The sequence below is a fragment of the Tupaia chinensis genome, unplaced genomic scaffold (genome assembly GCF_000334495.1).
Source record: "Tupaia chinensis unplaced genomic scaffold, TupChi_1.0 Scaffold000465_1, whole genome shotgun sequence".
NCBI lineage: Eukaryota > Metazoa > Chordata > Mammalia > Scandentia > Tupaiidae > Tupaia > Tupaia belangeri.
In genome coordinates, this window is record NW_006159974.1 from 2562675 (window position 1) to 2577324 (window position 14650).

General features: G+C 42.4%; 1 protein-coding gene across 2 annotated transcripts in view; it reads right to left on the minus strand.

The window, feature by feature from the left end:
• Nucleotides 1–14650, minus strand: part of AGFG2 (ArfGAP with FG repeats 2) — a 35759-nt gene that overhangs the window by 19049 nt on the left and 2060 nt on the right. For both annotated transcript variants that reach the window (XM_006155713.3, XM_014590584.2), the window contains exon 2: nt 5853–5946. In XM_006155713.3, coding sequence (XP_006155775.1) covers nt 5853–5946 — 94 coding nt within the window. The remainder of the gene's footprint in view (nt 1–5852; nt 5947–14650) is intronic.

The following is a 14650-nucleotide window of genomic DNA, read 5'->3' on the forward strand; positions in this document are numbered from 1 at the left end:
CAGAGACATACATCCTGTAGTGATACTTTTGTGCCTGCTCTGTGTATTGTTAGCTCAATGGGAGTCCAGCTCTGCCTACAGAAACCCTGTGGAGATTACAGAAGAAAAGACTTCCTTCCTCCCACTCAGTTGATCACCAGAGTTGGAGGGGAACTGTGGGGCTAAACCACATAGGACTTCATAGGTCCGCTTTCTTTATACATTAGTATTACCCTGGTCTAGAGTATTGTCCTTATCAGGCTAAAACAAAAAGGGCTGAACCAGAACAAACAAGATAGATCTTATCAGCTGAGACTACCTTTCCTGCATATCTATAGTCTGTCACTGTAGGCCCAGGGTCTGCATCTTGGAGTCACATTCTCCCTGATCCATCAGTGTCTGACTAATGATACCCCACTGCATTGAGATGTATCTTTGTCCATATTTCCTGGTTCTTCTTGTAAGCTCCTGGTGATCAAGGAGTAGGTTAATTTTTATATCTTCTAAAATGACTACCACAGTGTTTGGTATTTGATGAGGCCTCTCCAGACTTTTACTCTCATGGAAAAAAAAAATAAGAAAATCAAGATGTTAAAATAAATATAGAATAGGGTCCTGGCTGATGCCCTCAGGAAAGAAAAGGGAGAGAAGATGTGAAAACAGAATTTACCAAATGGAAATCCTAAAAATTCACAGAGAAGGTAGGAAAAACACATGTTCACACTACGGGTGCACACACAGAATAAAGGGCTCCTGCCAAGTCTGAGAGAATGACAGCGTAGGTGTTAGTGTACGTGAGATAGAGTGGGGAGTGGGGGGACAGATGACACAGTACAGAGTGAACAGTAAAAGGCGGCCGCCCTTTTGGATGATAAATTACTCATTATGGGATTCTAACAAAGGACAGGCAGGACTCTGAAGGCTACAGCTGAGGTCGTTTTCAGAGATTCTGCTGCTAGATATTTGAGAAAAGGGTCTCAAAATACCCTTACAAAAGACAAGCAATATCAAAGAGGACTGATGCCCTGAGGAAAGATAAGAGCAGGGAAAACCAAAAGCAAGGCTTTGTTACCACATATCAAACAATACCTCTGAAATTTGATCTGCCCTGAAGACTCTTCGATCACATTTCAGAGACAGTCCAGCTTTCTCTCCTAAAGCCTCTCTTGCTAATGGCTAAGTGTGCTTTTGTTTTTGGTTCTGGCCATCCTGCTTTTAAACTCTTTCCACTGATCTTTCTCACCTTAACCACTGGGCCTTTCCCCCACAGAATGTCAGATCTTTCTGAAATCTAGCCACAGCAAACCTCATGGTCCCCATGATCTCGGTCCTCTCTCTCCTTTTCTAACAAATACTTACTTTGCTAAAATCCAAATCACTGGTAGGCACTTTGGAGGATATGAAAAATTAGTAGGAGTCTTTGACTACCAGGAGCTTACAAGGACCCAGGAGGCCTGGACAAGGGTACTTCTCAATGCAATAGGGTGCCAGTCAGTCAGGCGCCTTGAACCTCATACATGAGAATGTGACTCCTGGATGCAGCAGTAGGGGAAGGAAGAGAAAGTCATGGGAAAGGTAAAACGAATTATGTTTATACTAGAAAAACAGATTCTAAGCCTATCACAAAAGGGTCATTGACATTTCCTGAAAGGACAACCAGGAACTATTAGCAAACTGTAAACAGGAGGCATGATTCCTTGTTTAGGAGGAGGAGGAGGGAATCATTCTAGACATCAATGAAGAGAAAAGGCTTCAAACAACAGAACTTCTTATAACTAAGCCTGGATTGGAGGATTTCTTTTTTTTTGGGGGGGGGGATGTGTAGGGGAGGAAGATGATAGGATGAAGGAAAGGCAGAGAAAATAAATGATTTAGGTGCTCTGGGCCAAAAGAATCTGATGGAACAGGATGTTTCCATAGCACAGTACAAAAAGCATTGCTCTGACCTTGATGTCTGTAGACTGGATTATGTATAACCAGAGTCACAGTTTGGGGGCAGGGAGAATTCTCTACAAGGCAACACTCTGCAGCTCAGGAAGAAGGCCTAGTTACATGGCCTATGAGTCAGATATTTCTTTCTGAATCATAGAGAGGCCACTGCTGGCTGACAGAAGTAATTTAGAAGCAAGAGCCCCCCTTCTTCCAGTAGCTGAAACTAAACAAAGTGTGTTACATTTGGTTGGGTACATACCAGGGTCATGCTACAGGCCAGTTGTGAGTCACTAGCCTGCAATTAAACAGAATCACCTCTCCAGCTTGCACCAGCCTCCCCAGTGTAACTTTAGGGTTCTTCCAAAAAGAAGTAGCAACAGTTAGAAGGAGGCATGGCCCTTCAATCATCACAGCAAACCTATTCTGTTATTTCTAATCAGGAACTGCTGGGGAAATCCAGAGATAAATTTATTTTAGTGCAAATATTTCTACTTGAGAGCAAGTATATTACTAGGACTGTTGATCTACTTCAGTCTCTTTTACCACAGGGCACCTAAACAGCATTTCAAACACTCTGAATTCCCTGGCAAGTAAAGCCACTTGTATGTGTAGATGCTAAAGTCTGCCTAGTTCTCTTTCCTTCTTCTCCTCCCCCCCCCCACTTGTTTCTATTAAGCATACAACTATTTCCACAAATACCACACCTTTTGATCCTCATGGTCATCACCCTCAAGCTGGCCCATATTTTCCTTCTATCTTGCTTCATAAAAGCATCAAACCTGCTCAGCGGCTCAGATAAGAAGGTTCTGCCAGGTCAACAATGGAAAAAAACCAGTTCCACCCAGCACCCAACTTCTTTTATTTGTGCCAGATTTGGGCTTGGGAATTCTCTGCCTCTGAATATTTGTGTTAAAATTTATACAACCAGATTATGTTTCTTTGCTCCTGGGATTCCACTGTTCTGTCACTGAGCAGGGAACAGCTACATAAATTTAACTCTTCTCTTAGACTCAGACATCACTAAGAAGAGTCCCTACTAGGTCTTCAGTAGTTCCTACTAAAAAGACTCCAGGGTCAATTTCACTAATTTTAGCAAATCTCTTCCTAAATTCTGTTTCAACCCATTTCCTTTGTTCTCCAAAACCACCTTCACATATAGGGTCAGATAGAGTGCTGCTAATAATAGGAGCTGCTCTTCTTTTCAAACTCAATCTTAATCCTTTTCTTTCCCCCTCTTCTTCTCATCCCTATAGTAATATACTACTTCCTTATGGGCTTTTCAAATTATTCATGCTCCCTCCCCCTTATGATATATTGCCTAAATCTATAACTTAGTGGGACTGTCCACCCTTGCCCGGAAGACTCATGAATGTGAAAGGTGAGGGAGGTGGGGGTGAACAGTTGGGACTAAAATAGGGGCAAGGTACATGTGTACCTCTCCAACCCACACGGATGGAAAAGTACTGAATTATTAAACAACAAACTACAATTCCTTTCCTTCCATGGAGATAAAAATGCTTCAACTAGGAATTACTAATAGCAAGCCTGATCATGAAAGGAACTTGTCACAAATAAAGAGCTGTCAAGCACATCACTTAACATCCGGCCCAGAGCCCAGATGTTAAGTGATGTGATAATGGGAGTCAGAAATAAGGTGGGCAGAAGTGGAGAAGACAAATATCCATTACAGAGACTTGAAGGACAATGGATTAAAGAATGGACCCAAACAGCCAGGCCAGACATTGCTTAAAAAATTGTGTGTCAAAATTAGTGGCCATCTCTGATGTCAATGAGATCTCAGGCCTCAATGTCCCTTTTTTTGTTTGCTTTTAAAGAGAGATTCTTGCTATATGGTGTGTGTCCTTGCCGGAGAAACAGAGAGACAGACAGCAAGAAATCACTCCCTCAGGGGAAATGGCCAACCTGCAATCCTTTTTTCTCCATTCTTCTTTCTGGATTTTGGGCACAACATGCACACACACTGGTGTGAGTTTTAAGCTGCCGGGTCTGGGACTTGAATTGCAGTCAACTATGTGGGAGTCCAGTGATGTAACCATTACGCCATCTGCTGGTCCCATCAATGTCCCCCCCTTTTTTATTTAAGTTTGCATGTGCGTTCACTGGAGAGAGACAGAGAGAGAGAAGAAGGAAAGCGAGAAAGCAACCCCAGGGAAGGCCCTGCCACAATCCCTTCTCTTCCATTCTCCTTTTGAGATTTTGGGCAAGCATGCACATGCACCCAGTGTGATTTTCAAGTCACTGGGTCTGGGACTTGAACTGTGGAGTAGGCCACGTGGGATCCAGCCAGCTAAACCTCCACACCACCTGCTGGCCCCAATGTCCCTTTTCATAAAAAGTGGTTTATTCATACAATGAATAAACTTTTAAAAACCTCTTTTAAAAAGTTCATGGAAAACTATATTACTAAAAAAAAAAACTATGCATGGATTTCAAATTTTTGAACCAAAGTAAACTTTTATTTTAATTTTACTTTTTCCATGAACTTTTCAAAGTCTCCTCATAGAGGCATTCAGGCAAACCAGAACAAGAGAGAATTAGTTAAGGTATTGCTTTGGAAATTGATGCTTGTTAAGCAGCAGCAATTTTCACCCTATCTTAAGCTTTAAGTGGCAGATTCATTCTTCTGTAAAAGAGTTAGAAATGTAACTACACAGGGTCAGCAGGTGTGTTTAGATTAAGGCACTGGATCTCACATGGCTGATTGTATGATTCAAGTCCCAGACTGCAGCTTGAAATCACACCGGGCACATGTACATGCCCAAAATCCTGAGGATACTGAAAAAGGGACTATAGTATGGTCATCCTCCTGGGAGTGATTTCTCACTTTCTCTCTTTGGAGAGTGCACATCCCCTATGGCAAAAACCTAAAAAAGAGAAGAAAGAAGAAGAAAGAAGAAGAAGGAGAAGAAGGAGAAGGAGAAGAAGAAGAAGAGGAGAAGAAGAAGAGAAGGAGAAGAAGGAGAAGAAGAAGAGAAGAAGAAGAGGAGAAGAAGAAGAGGAGAAGAAGAAGAGGAAAAGAAGAAGAAGGAGAAGAAGAGAAGAGGAGAAGAAGAAGAAGGAGAAGAAGAAATATAACTAAAGTCCGAGCATCAAAAAGACCCAGCCAAATCTTCCTGCAAACCTAAAGGAATAGCCAGATGATAGAAGAGTTTGGAGCAGAAAGCGTGAAATATGAAAGACACCACATCCAATTGATTCATCAATAAACATGTATTGAACATAGACACAGAGCTAGGATCTGGGTATGCCTACAAACTAGACATGGTCTCTCTCTTTACAGAGTTTATGATCTAATGGGGAGATCATGTCTTAGATAACATTGAAAAAGGAAAATAGAGGGCAATGAGAATTATAGAGAACTAAATTTGGATGGGGATGGGGACAGGGACAATTTTCACAGCTCTGGCTTCCAGGACATACTCCAGAGGCCCTTGCCCACACCCTCTAAGTAAGCCAATGACCTATATACTAGAGGTACTGCCAACACCAGGGATGGCAATGTCCACTCAGCACATTTAACTGGGGGGAGGGGTTTAACTCTCTTTCAAGTAAATGACAGGGACTTAAACCCAGATTGTCAACACTCAAGTCAGCAGAGCTGGCTCCGGCAGACAGAACTCAGAGGGGGGGTTAGCCCAGTCAACTGTAATATGGAGCTCTAACCAGAGGCTAACCTCTATAGAGATATTGCTTCTTCCCTGGATTCTTCAAAGAGGGGCCTAGATAAACCACATTTCATATAGCTAAGAAGCTGTCATTATACAAATATACATAAAACAAGAAACCTTACATACCAAAAATTAAGAGAAACTCAACCAGCAAAGAAAACTGTTGGATTTTTTTCACAATCCCATGGCAAAGTTCCACTAGCAGATAGGGTGACCACGGTCTTCTAACTGTTCCGATCAGTGGCAGCTTACCTCATTTCCACGAGACTGCAGAAATATTACTTCAGGCTCTGTGAAAGTTGTCATAGAGATGGACTTGACACGATGAGGTGGGTTCAGACCTCTCCTGTGGGAGAGAAATAGAAAAGTATAATGCAGGACTGTTTATGGGAAGAAGGGGAGGGAGAAAAGAAGGATAAACCAATAGCATATATGTGATGTTCAGATAGAACCCCAACCTGACACTACTATCTGATTCCAGAAAAGAAGAGAAACAAAAATATTTTGGAAGCTTCTAATGAGAGGGAAGAGGGTCAGGAATATGTTGTCATCCTAGTCATTCTGAAGAGGGACGGCAGGGTTTGCTCATCTAGAAGCCTCTTCTAGCCTGGCTTAGATCCCAACAGTTTCAGGCTCTGGCCTGCAGGCCGAAGGGGTGCTTCTGGGAGCTCTGACGTGCAGCTACTTCCTTTTCCTGTTTTATCATTGTTTTAGACCTGCAGCACATTCCCAACCTCCCAGAGTCCATGAAAATACAAATCCCGCCAAGCATGAAAGGCAAAAGCAAAGACCCATGAGTCTGCCTGATAACACTAACGAAGAATTTAGTGGCAAAAAAAAATCAAGGTTCCCAGGACCAACAGATGGTGTAATGTTACATCGCTTGACTCCCACACAGTAGACAAGGGTTTGAATCCCAGACCCAGTGGCTTAAAACTCACACTGCACGTGTGTTTGTATGTGTCCAAAATCCTAAGAAGAGAATGGAGGAGAAGGGACTGTGGCATGGCCATCCCCTCAGGGGGTGATTTCTCACTTTCTCTCCATCTCTCTCTGGTGAGCACATGTGCCCTATAGCAAAAATTTCTCTTTAAAAAAAAAAAAAAAAAAGAGTCCCTAGGCTGGTTGCCCATACACTTGTCTATAAAGAAGGGTGGAGTAGTGATGGGGATGGAGAAGATATCTCTTTCAGGAAACTGTCTCTGGGAAAAGAAATATTCCAGATTTTCTTATTTCTAGACCTTGCAATTAAGAAAGGAAGAAGTCATGAGATATGAGACTAGCATGGGCCAGAGACATACATCCTGTAGTGATACTTTTGTGCCTGCTCTGTGTATTGTTAGCTCAATGGGAGTCCAGCTCTGCCTACAGAAACCCTGTGGAGATTACAGAAGAAAAGACTTCCTTCCTCCCACTCAGTTGATCACCAGAGTTGGAGGGGAACTGTGGGGCTAAACCACATAGGACTTCATAGGTCCGCTTTCTTTATACATTAGTATTACCCTGGTCTAGAGTATTGTCCTTATCAGGCTAAAACAAAAAGGGCTGAACCAGAACAAACAAGATAGATCTTATCAGCTGAGACTACCTTTCCTGCATATCTATAGTCTGTCACTGTAGGCCCAGGGTCTGCATCTTGGAGTCACATTCTCCCTGATCCATCAGTGTCTGACTAATGATACCCCACTGCATTGAGATGTATCTTTGTCCATATTTCCTGGTTCTTCTTGTAAGCTCCTGGTGATCAAGGAGTAGGTTAATTTTTATATCTTCTAAAATGACTACCACAGTGTTTGGTATTTGATGAGGCCTCTCCAAACTTTTACTCTCATGGAAAAAAAAATAAGAAAATCAAGATGTTAAAATAAATATAGAATAGGGTCCTGGCTGATGCCCTCAGGAAAGAAAAGGGAGAGAAGATGTGAAAACAGAATTTACCAAATGGAAATCCTAAAAATTCACAGAGAAGGTAGGAAAAACACATGTTCACACTACGGGTGCACACACAGAATAAAGGGCTCCTGCCAAGTCTGAGAGAATGACAGCGTAGGTGTTAGTGTACGTGAGATAGAGTGGGGAGTGGGGGGACAGATGACACAGTACAGAGTGAACAGTAAAAGGCGGCCGCCCTTTTGGATGATAAATTACTCATTATGGGATTCTAACAAAGGACAGGCAGGACTCTGAAGGCTACAGCTGAGGTCGTTTTCAGAGATTCTGCTGCTAGATATTTGAGAAAAGGGTCTCAAAATACCCTTACAAAAGACAAGCAATATCAAAGAGGACTGATGCCCTGAGGAAAGATAAGAGCAGGGAAAACCAAAAGCAAGGCTTTGTTACCACATATCAAACAATACCTCTGAAATTTGATCTGCCCTGAAGACTCTTCGATCACATTTCAGAGACAGTCCAGCTTTCTCTCCTAAAGCCTCTCTTGCTAATGGCTAAGTGTGCTTTTGTTTTTGGTTCTGGCCATCCTGCTTTTAAACTCTTTCCACTGATCTTTCTCACCTTAACCACTGGGCCTTTCCCCCACAGAATGTCAGATCTTTCTGAAATCTAGCCACAGCAAACCTCATGGTCCCCATGATCTCGGTCCTCTCTCTCCTTTTCTAACAAATACTTACTTTGCTAAAATCCAAATCACTGGTAGGCACTTTGGAGGATATGAAAAATTAGTAGGAGTCTTTGACTACCAGGAGCTTACAAGGACCCAGGAGGCCTGGACAAGGGTACTTCTCAATGCAATAGGGTGCCAGTCAGTCAGGCGCCTTGAACCTCATACATGAGAATGTGACTCCTGGATGCAGCAGTAGGGGAAGGAAGAGAAAGTCATGGGAAAGGTAAAACGAATTATGTTTATACTAGAAAAACAGATTCTAAGCCTATCACAAAAGGGTCATTGACATTTCCTGAAAGGACAACCAGGAACTATTAGCAAACTGTAAACAGGAGGCATGATTCCTTGTTTAGGAGGAGGAGGAGGGAATCATTCTAGACATCAATGAAGAGAAAAGGCTTCAAACAACAGAACTTCTTATAACTAAGCCTGGATTGGAGGATTTCTTTTTTTTGGGGGGGGGGATGTGTAGGGGAGGAAGATGATAGGATGAAGGAAAGGCAGAGAAAATAAATGATTTAGGTGCTCTGGGCCAAAAGAATCTGATGGAACAGGATGTTTCCATAGCACAGTACAAAAAGCATTGCTCTGACCTTGATGTCTGTAGACTGGATTATGTATAACCAGAGTCACAGTTTGGGGGCAGGGAGAATTCTCTACAAGGCAACACTCTGCAGCTCAGGAAGAAGGCCTAGTTACATGGCCTATGAGTCAGATATTTCTTTCTGAATCATAGAGAGGCCACTGCTGGCTGACAGAAGTAATTTAGAAGCAAGAGCCCCCCTTCTTCCAGTAGCTGAAACTAAACAAAGTGTGTTACATTTGGTTGGGTACATACCAGGGTCATGCTACAGGCCAGTTGTGAGTCACTAGCCTGCAATTAAACAGAATCACCTCTCCAGCTTGCACCAGCCTCCCCAGTGTAACTTTAGGGTTCTTCCAAAAAGAAGTAGCAACAGTTAGAAGGAGGCATGGCCCTTCAATCATCACAGCAAACCTATTCTGTTATTTCTAATCAGGAACTGCTGGGGAAATCCAGAGATAAATTTATTTTAGTGCAAATATTTCTACTTGAGAGCAAGTATATTACTAGGACTGTTGATCTACTTCAGTCTCTTTTACCACAGGGCACCTAAACAGCATTTCAAACACTCTGAATTCCCTGGCAAGTAAAGCCACTTGTATGTGTAGATGCTAAAGTCTGCCTAGTTCTCTTTCCTTCTTCTCCTCCCCCCCCCCACTTGTTTCTATTAAGCATACAACTATTTCCACAAATACCACACCTTTTGATCCTCATGGTCATCACCCTCAAGCTGGCCCATATTTTCCTTCTATCTTGCTTCATAAAAGCATCAAACCTGCTCAGCGGCTCAGATAAGAAGGTTCTGCCAGGTCAACAATGGAAAAAAACCAGTTCCACCCAGCACCCAACTTCTTTTATTTGTGCCAGATTTGGGCTTGGGAATTCTCTGCCTCTGAATATTTGTGTTAAAATTTATACAACCAGATTATGTTTCTTTGCTCCTGGGATTCCACTGTTCTGTCACTGAGCAGGGAACAGCTACATAAATTTAACTCTTCTCTTAGACTCAGACATCACTAAGAAGAGTCCCTACTAGGTCTTCAGTAGTTCCTACTAAAAAGACTCCAGGGTCAATTTCACTAATTTTAGCAAATCTCTTCCTAAATTCTGTTTCAACCCATTTCCTTTGTTCTCCAAAACCACCTTCACATATAGGGTCAGATAGAGTGCTGCTAATAATAGGAGCTGCTCTTCTTTTCAAACTCAATCTTAATCCTTTTCTTTCCCCCTCTTCTTCTCATCCCTATAGTAATATACTACTTCCTTATGGGCTTTTCAAATTATTCATGCTCCCTCCCCCTTATGATATATTGCCTAAATCTATAACTTAGTGGGACTGTCCACCCTTGCCCGGAAGACTCATGAATGTGAAAGGTGAGGGAGGTGGGGGTGAACAGTTGGGACTAAAATAGGGGCAAGGTACATGTGTACCTCTCCAACCCACACGGATGGAAAAGTACTGAATTATTAAACAACAAACTACAATTCCTTTCCTTCCATGGAGATAAAAATGCTTCAACTAGGAATTACTAATAGCAAGCCTGATCATGAAAGGAACTTGTCACAAATAAAGAGCTGTCAAGCACATCACTTAACATCCGGCCCAGAGCCCAGATGTTAAGTGATGTGATAATGGGAGTCAGAAATAAGGTGGGCAGAAGTGGAGAAGACAAATATCCATTACAGAGACTTGAAGGACAATGGATTAAAGAATGGACCCAAACAGCCAGGCCAGACATTGCTTAAAAAATTGTGTGTCAAAATTAGTGGCCATCTCTGATGTCAATGAGATCTCAGGCCTCAATGTCCCTTTTTTTGTTTGCTTTTAAAGAGAGATTCTTGCTATATGGTGTGTGTCCTTGCCGGAGAAACAGAGAGACAGACAGCAAGAAATCACTCCCTCAGGGGAAATGGCCAACCTGCAATCCTTTTTTCTCCATTCTTCTTTCTGGATTTTGGGCACAACATGCACACACACTGGTGTGAGTTTTAAGCTGCCGGGTCTGGGACTTGAATTGCAGTCAACTATGTGGGAGTCCAGTGATGTAACCATTACGCCATCTGCTGGTCCCATCAATGTCCCCCCCTTTTTTATTTAAGTTTGCATGTGCGTTCACTGGAGAGAGACAGAGAGAGAGAAGAAGGAAAGCGAGAAAGCAACCCCAGGGAAGGCCCTGCCACAATCCCTTCTCTTCCATTCTCCTTTTGAGATTTTGGGCAAGCATGCACATGCACCCAGTGTGATTTTCAAGTCACTGGGTCTGGGACTTGAACTGTGGAGTAGGCCACGTGGGATCCAGCCAGCTAAACCTCCACACCACCTGCTGGCCCCAATGTCCCTTTTCATAAAAAGTGGTTTATTCATACAATGAATAAACTTTTAAAAACCTCTTTTAAAAAGTTCATGGAAAACTATATTACTAAAAAAAAAAACTATGCATGGATTTCAAATTTTTGAACCAAAGTAAACTTTTATTTTAATTTTACTTTTTCCATGAACTTTTCAAAGTCTCCTCATAGAGGCATTCAGGCAAACCAGAACAAGAGAGAATTAGTTAAGGTATTGCTTTGGAAATTGATGCTTGTTAAGCAGCAGCAATTTTCACCCTATCTTAAGCTTTAAGTGGCAGATTCATTCTTCTGTAAAAGAGTTAGAAATGTAACTACACAGGGTCAGCAGGTGTGTTTAGATTAAGGCACTGGATCTCACATGGCTGATTGTATGATTCAAGTCCCAGACTGCAGCTTGAAATCACACCGGGCACATGTACATGCCCAAAATCCTGAGGATATTGAAAAAGGGACTATAGTATGGTCATCCTCCTGGGAGTGATTTCTCACTTTCTCTCTTTGGAGAGTGCACATCCCCTATGGCAAAAACCTAAAAAAGAGAAGAAAGAAGAAGAAAGAAGAAGAAGGAGAAGAAGGAGAAGGAGAAGAAGAAGAAGAGGAGAAGAAGAAGAGAAGGAGAAGAAGGAGAAGAAGAAGAGAAGAAGAAGAGGAGAAGAAGAAGAGGAGAAGAAGAAGAGGAAAAGAAGAAGAAGGAGAAGAAGAGAAGAGGAGAAGAAGAAGAAGGAGAAGAAGAAATATAACTAAACAAGCATATATATATGTGGGGAAAAGAACAAGGATCTATATTATGGTTAAGAAAATTAGATATTGGAAGGTCAAATATAGGTCAAGTTTGAGACCTACAATTGTGGCAGTATGTATGTAAATCTAGAAATAGCAGACACTACCATCCTCTCTCATAGGCCCTCACATTAATGCTGGAGGTTTTGCTAAGGCTGAGAAAATATTTCCTATTTAAAGAGAGTGAGTATGAGCTCATACATGCAGATAAAGACATTGTTATACCCACCTACCAATATTAAAATGTGAGGTTTTTTTTTTTTTCCCAGATCTTAGGAAATTTGATTTTGGTTGAAACAGTGGACTTTGCTCCATCAGTCAACCCAGCCAGCTGGGAACTCTGGTAATTCCGCTGGCTGCCTCCAGAACTCCACCCACCTCAGAGCTAGACATATTTGTAACACAGTCAACAGAAAACTGGCCTTTAAAATAAAGCCAATCCTGTTCTCTCCTTTCTCTAGTTATGGTGTTCAGTACCTCCCAATCCTTTTCATTTTGACAAAGAATACTCTTTGCAGCATACCTCCATATCAGCTACCATCACTCTTCAACTAATATTGCTTTATTTCACTTTATATATAGAATTATTTATTTAGGGAGCAGCAGTTGGTGTAATAGCTATGTTGCTGGACTCCGATGTAGTCGACCGTGGTTCGAGTCCCGGGCCCCGTCGGTTTTAAAGAAGCCCGTGCATGCGTGCCCAAGATCCCAAGATCCCAAGAGAAGAATGGAGGAGAAGGGATTGCGACGTGGTCATCCCCCCTCAGGGGGTGATTTCGCGCTTTCTATCTCTCTGTCTCTGTCTTTCTGGCAAGTACATGCACCTTATAGCAAAAACCTCTCAAAAAAAAAAAAGATTTATTTATAGTTCATGGCCTTCACTACAATGTAAGCTCCACGAAAGTGGGGACTGTGTCAATACTCTTTCTTCAGTGCCTAAAACTGTCTGGGGCTTTATAGGTACTCAATAATATTTGCTGAATGAATAAATGTGAAGTCTGTTGGCCTACTCTTCATTATTTTTTGGAGAGGTTTTTGCTATAGGGCGCATGTGCTCACCAGACAAACAGAGAGAGACAGAGAGATAGAAAGCGAGAAATCAACCCCCAGGGGGGATGGTCACGCCGCAATCCCTTCTCCTCCATTCTCCTCTCAGGATCTTAGGCATGCATGCACACGCGCCCAGCATGAGTTTTAAGCCACCGGGTCCAGGACGCGAACCGTGGTCGACTATGTGGGAGTCCAGCGACATAGCCATTATGCTAACTGCTGGTCCCTGTTGGCCTACTCTTAATGCAACCTTTACTTCCCACCATCACAAAAAATCCTACCCTATAGGGAATCAATCATGTGGATTTAGGAAGCTAACCGGCTTATGTGCCACTGTGGAGTCATGCCTCTCTATCAACTGCTGCACTGTGTGCTCTCCTCACTTCGCAGCTACCAATAAGCATCCCTTACTTTATGTATTCTCCTGTGGTCCATCTGCCACTTCTGAGCAGTACCTGAGTAATACCTTAAGACCCCTTCAAAAGGCTTATATACTTGTCTGTGCTAATTAAAATTCCAATTAGCAAATGTAATATACCACCAGAACTCAGGCAGTCATAGTCAGGTAAACTCCAGTCCTCCAGTTTTCTTTCAGTTTCTCCTGACATTTCTCTCCTTACAATCTTTTTTTTTTTTTAATTGCCAGAAGGCAAATGTGCTCACTAGAGAGCAAGCACCCTGCAATGAAGCATGGTCATGCTGCACTCCTGCATACACATGTACCTGGGGTGTTTTTCAAGCTGCCAGGGCTAGGATTCAAACTGTGATTAGCCATGTGGCATATGGCTCCCTTTGCACAGGGGTTAACTGCTGTGCTTCTGGGCCAGCCCTCTCCTTACAATCTTGACGTGCCTTCAGTTCAGCTTCATTTATCAGCCCAACCTCTTGGTCCTTCACTATACTTTCTCTTATTGTTAACAAAGTCAGACCTCTTGGGATACTTCTCTATTGAACTAATCAATCTTTGGGTCATAGCTACCTCCCTCCATTCAGAGTACACTTAGATCACAGGTGTCTGACTTTTCATTGATCAGATCAACAATAGTGACCACAGGGAGAAGTGGTAAAGTTCTAAAAATTGTGCATATCTCTATTTTTTAATTAAAAACTTTTTAAAAATTATACTTTTTTCCTTTTTTATTCATGATAGAGTGCTCATGCAAACATGTGAGAGACAAATGGATGAGTACCCCTCGCATAGGATGTGTCCCTTTCCTTTAGTCCTCCAGTCCAAGAGATCCTGAGCTCTTGCACATGTGCCCAGTGTATTTCAGGCTGACCGGGCTGGGGATTTGAACTGAGGTTGCCATGTGGAATCTGGCTTCTCTTGAGCAATACATTACAGCTGTGCCATGGAGTCAGCCCATTAAAAAACTTGTTTTAATACAGAGACTCCCTATGTCAGGATCCTACTGCCTCAGGTTCCCTATTTTGCTGAGATTATAAGCATATCCATTCATACTTTAGGATGGAGGAGGAATTGACCCCAGGCCTCTCCTGTGATCCCAGCCTGCAGAACACATCTTAGCACACACCACTGTAGCTAGGCCTGTGCATTGATATTTAAAGAGTTAACTTTTCCAGCAAAAGAAACCGGGTTTTTAACGTGTCCCAGATCCCTTGACCTTCCTCTGTCCTGATTGAGGGAAATTCATTATAGAAGGG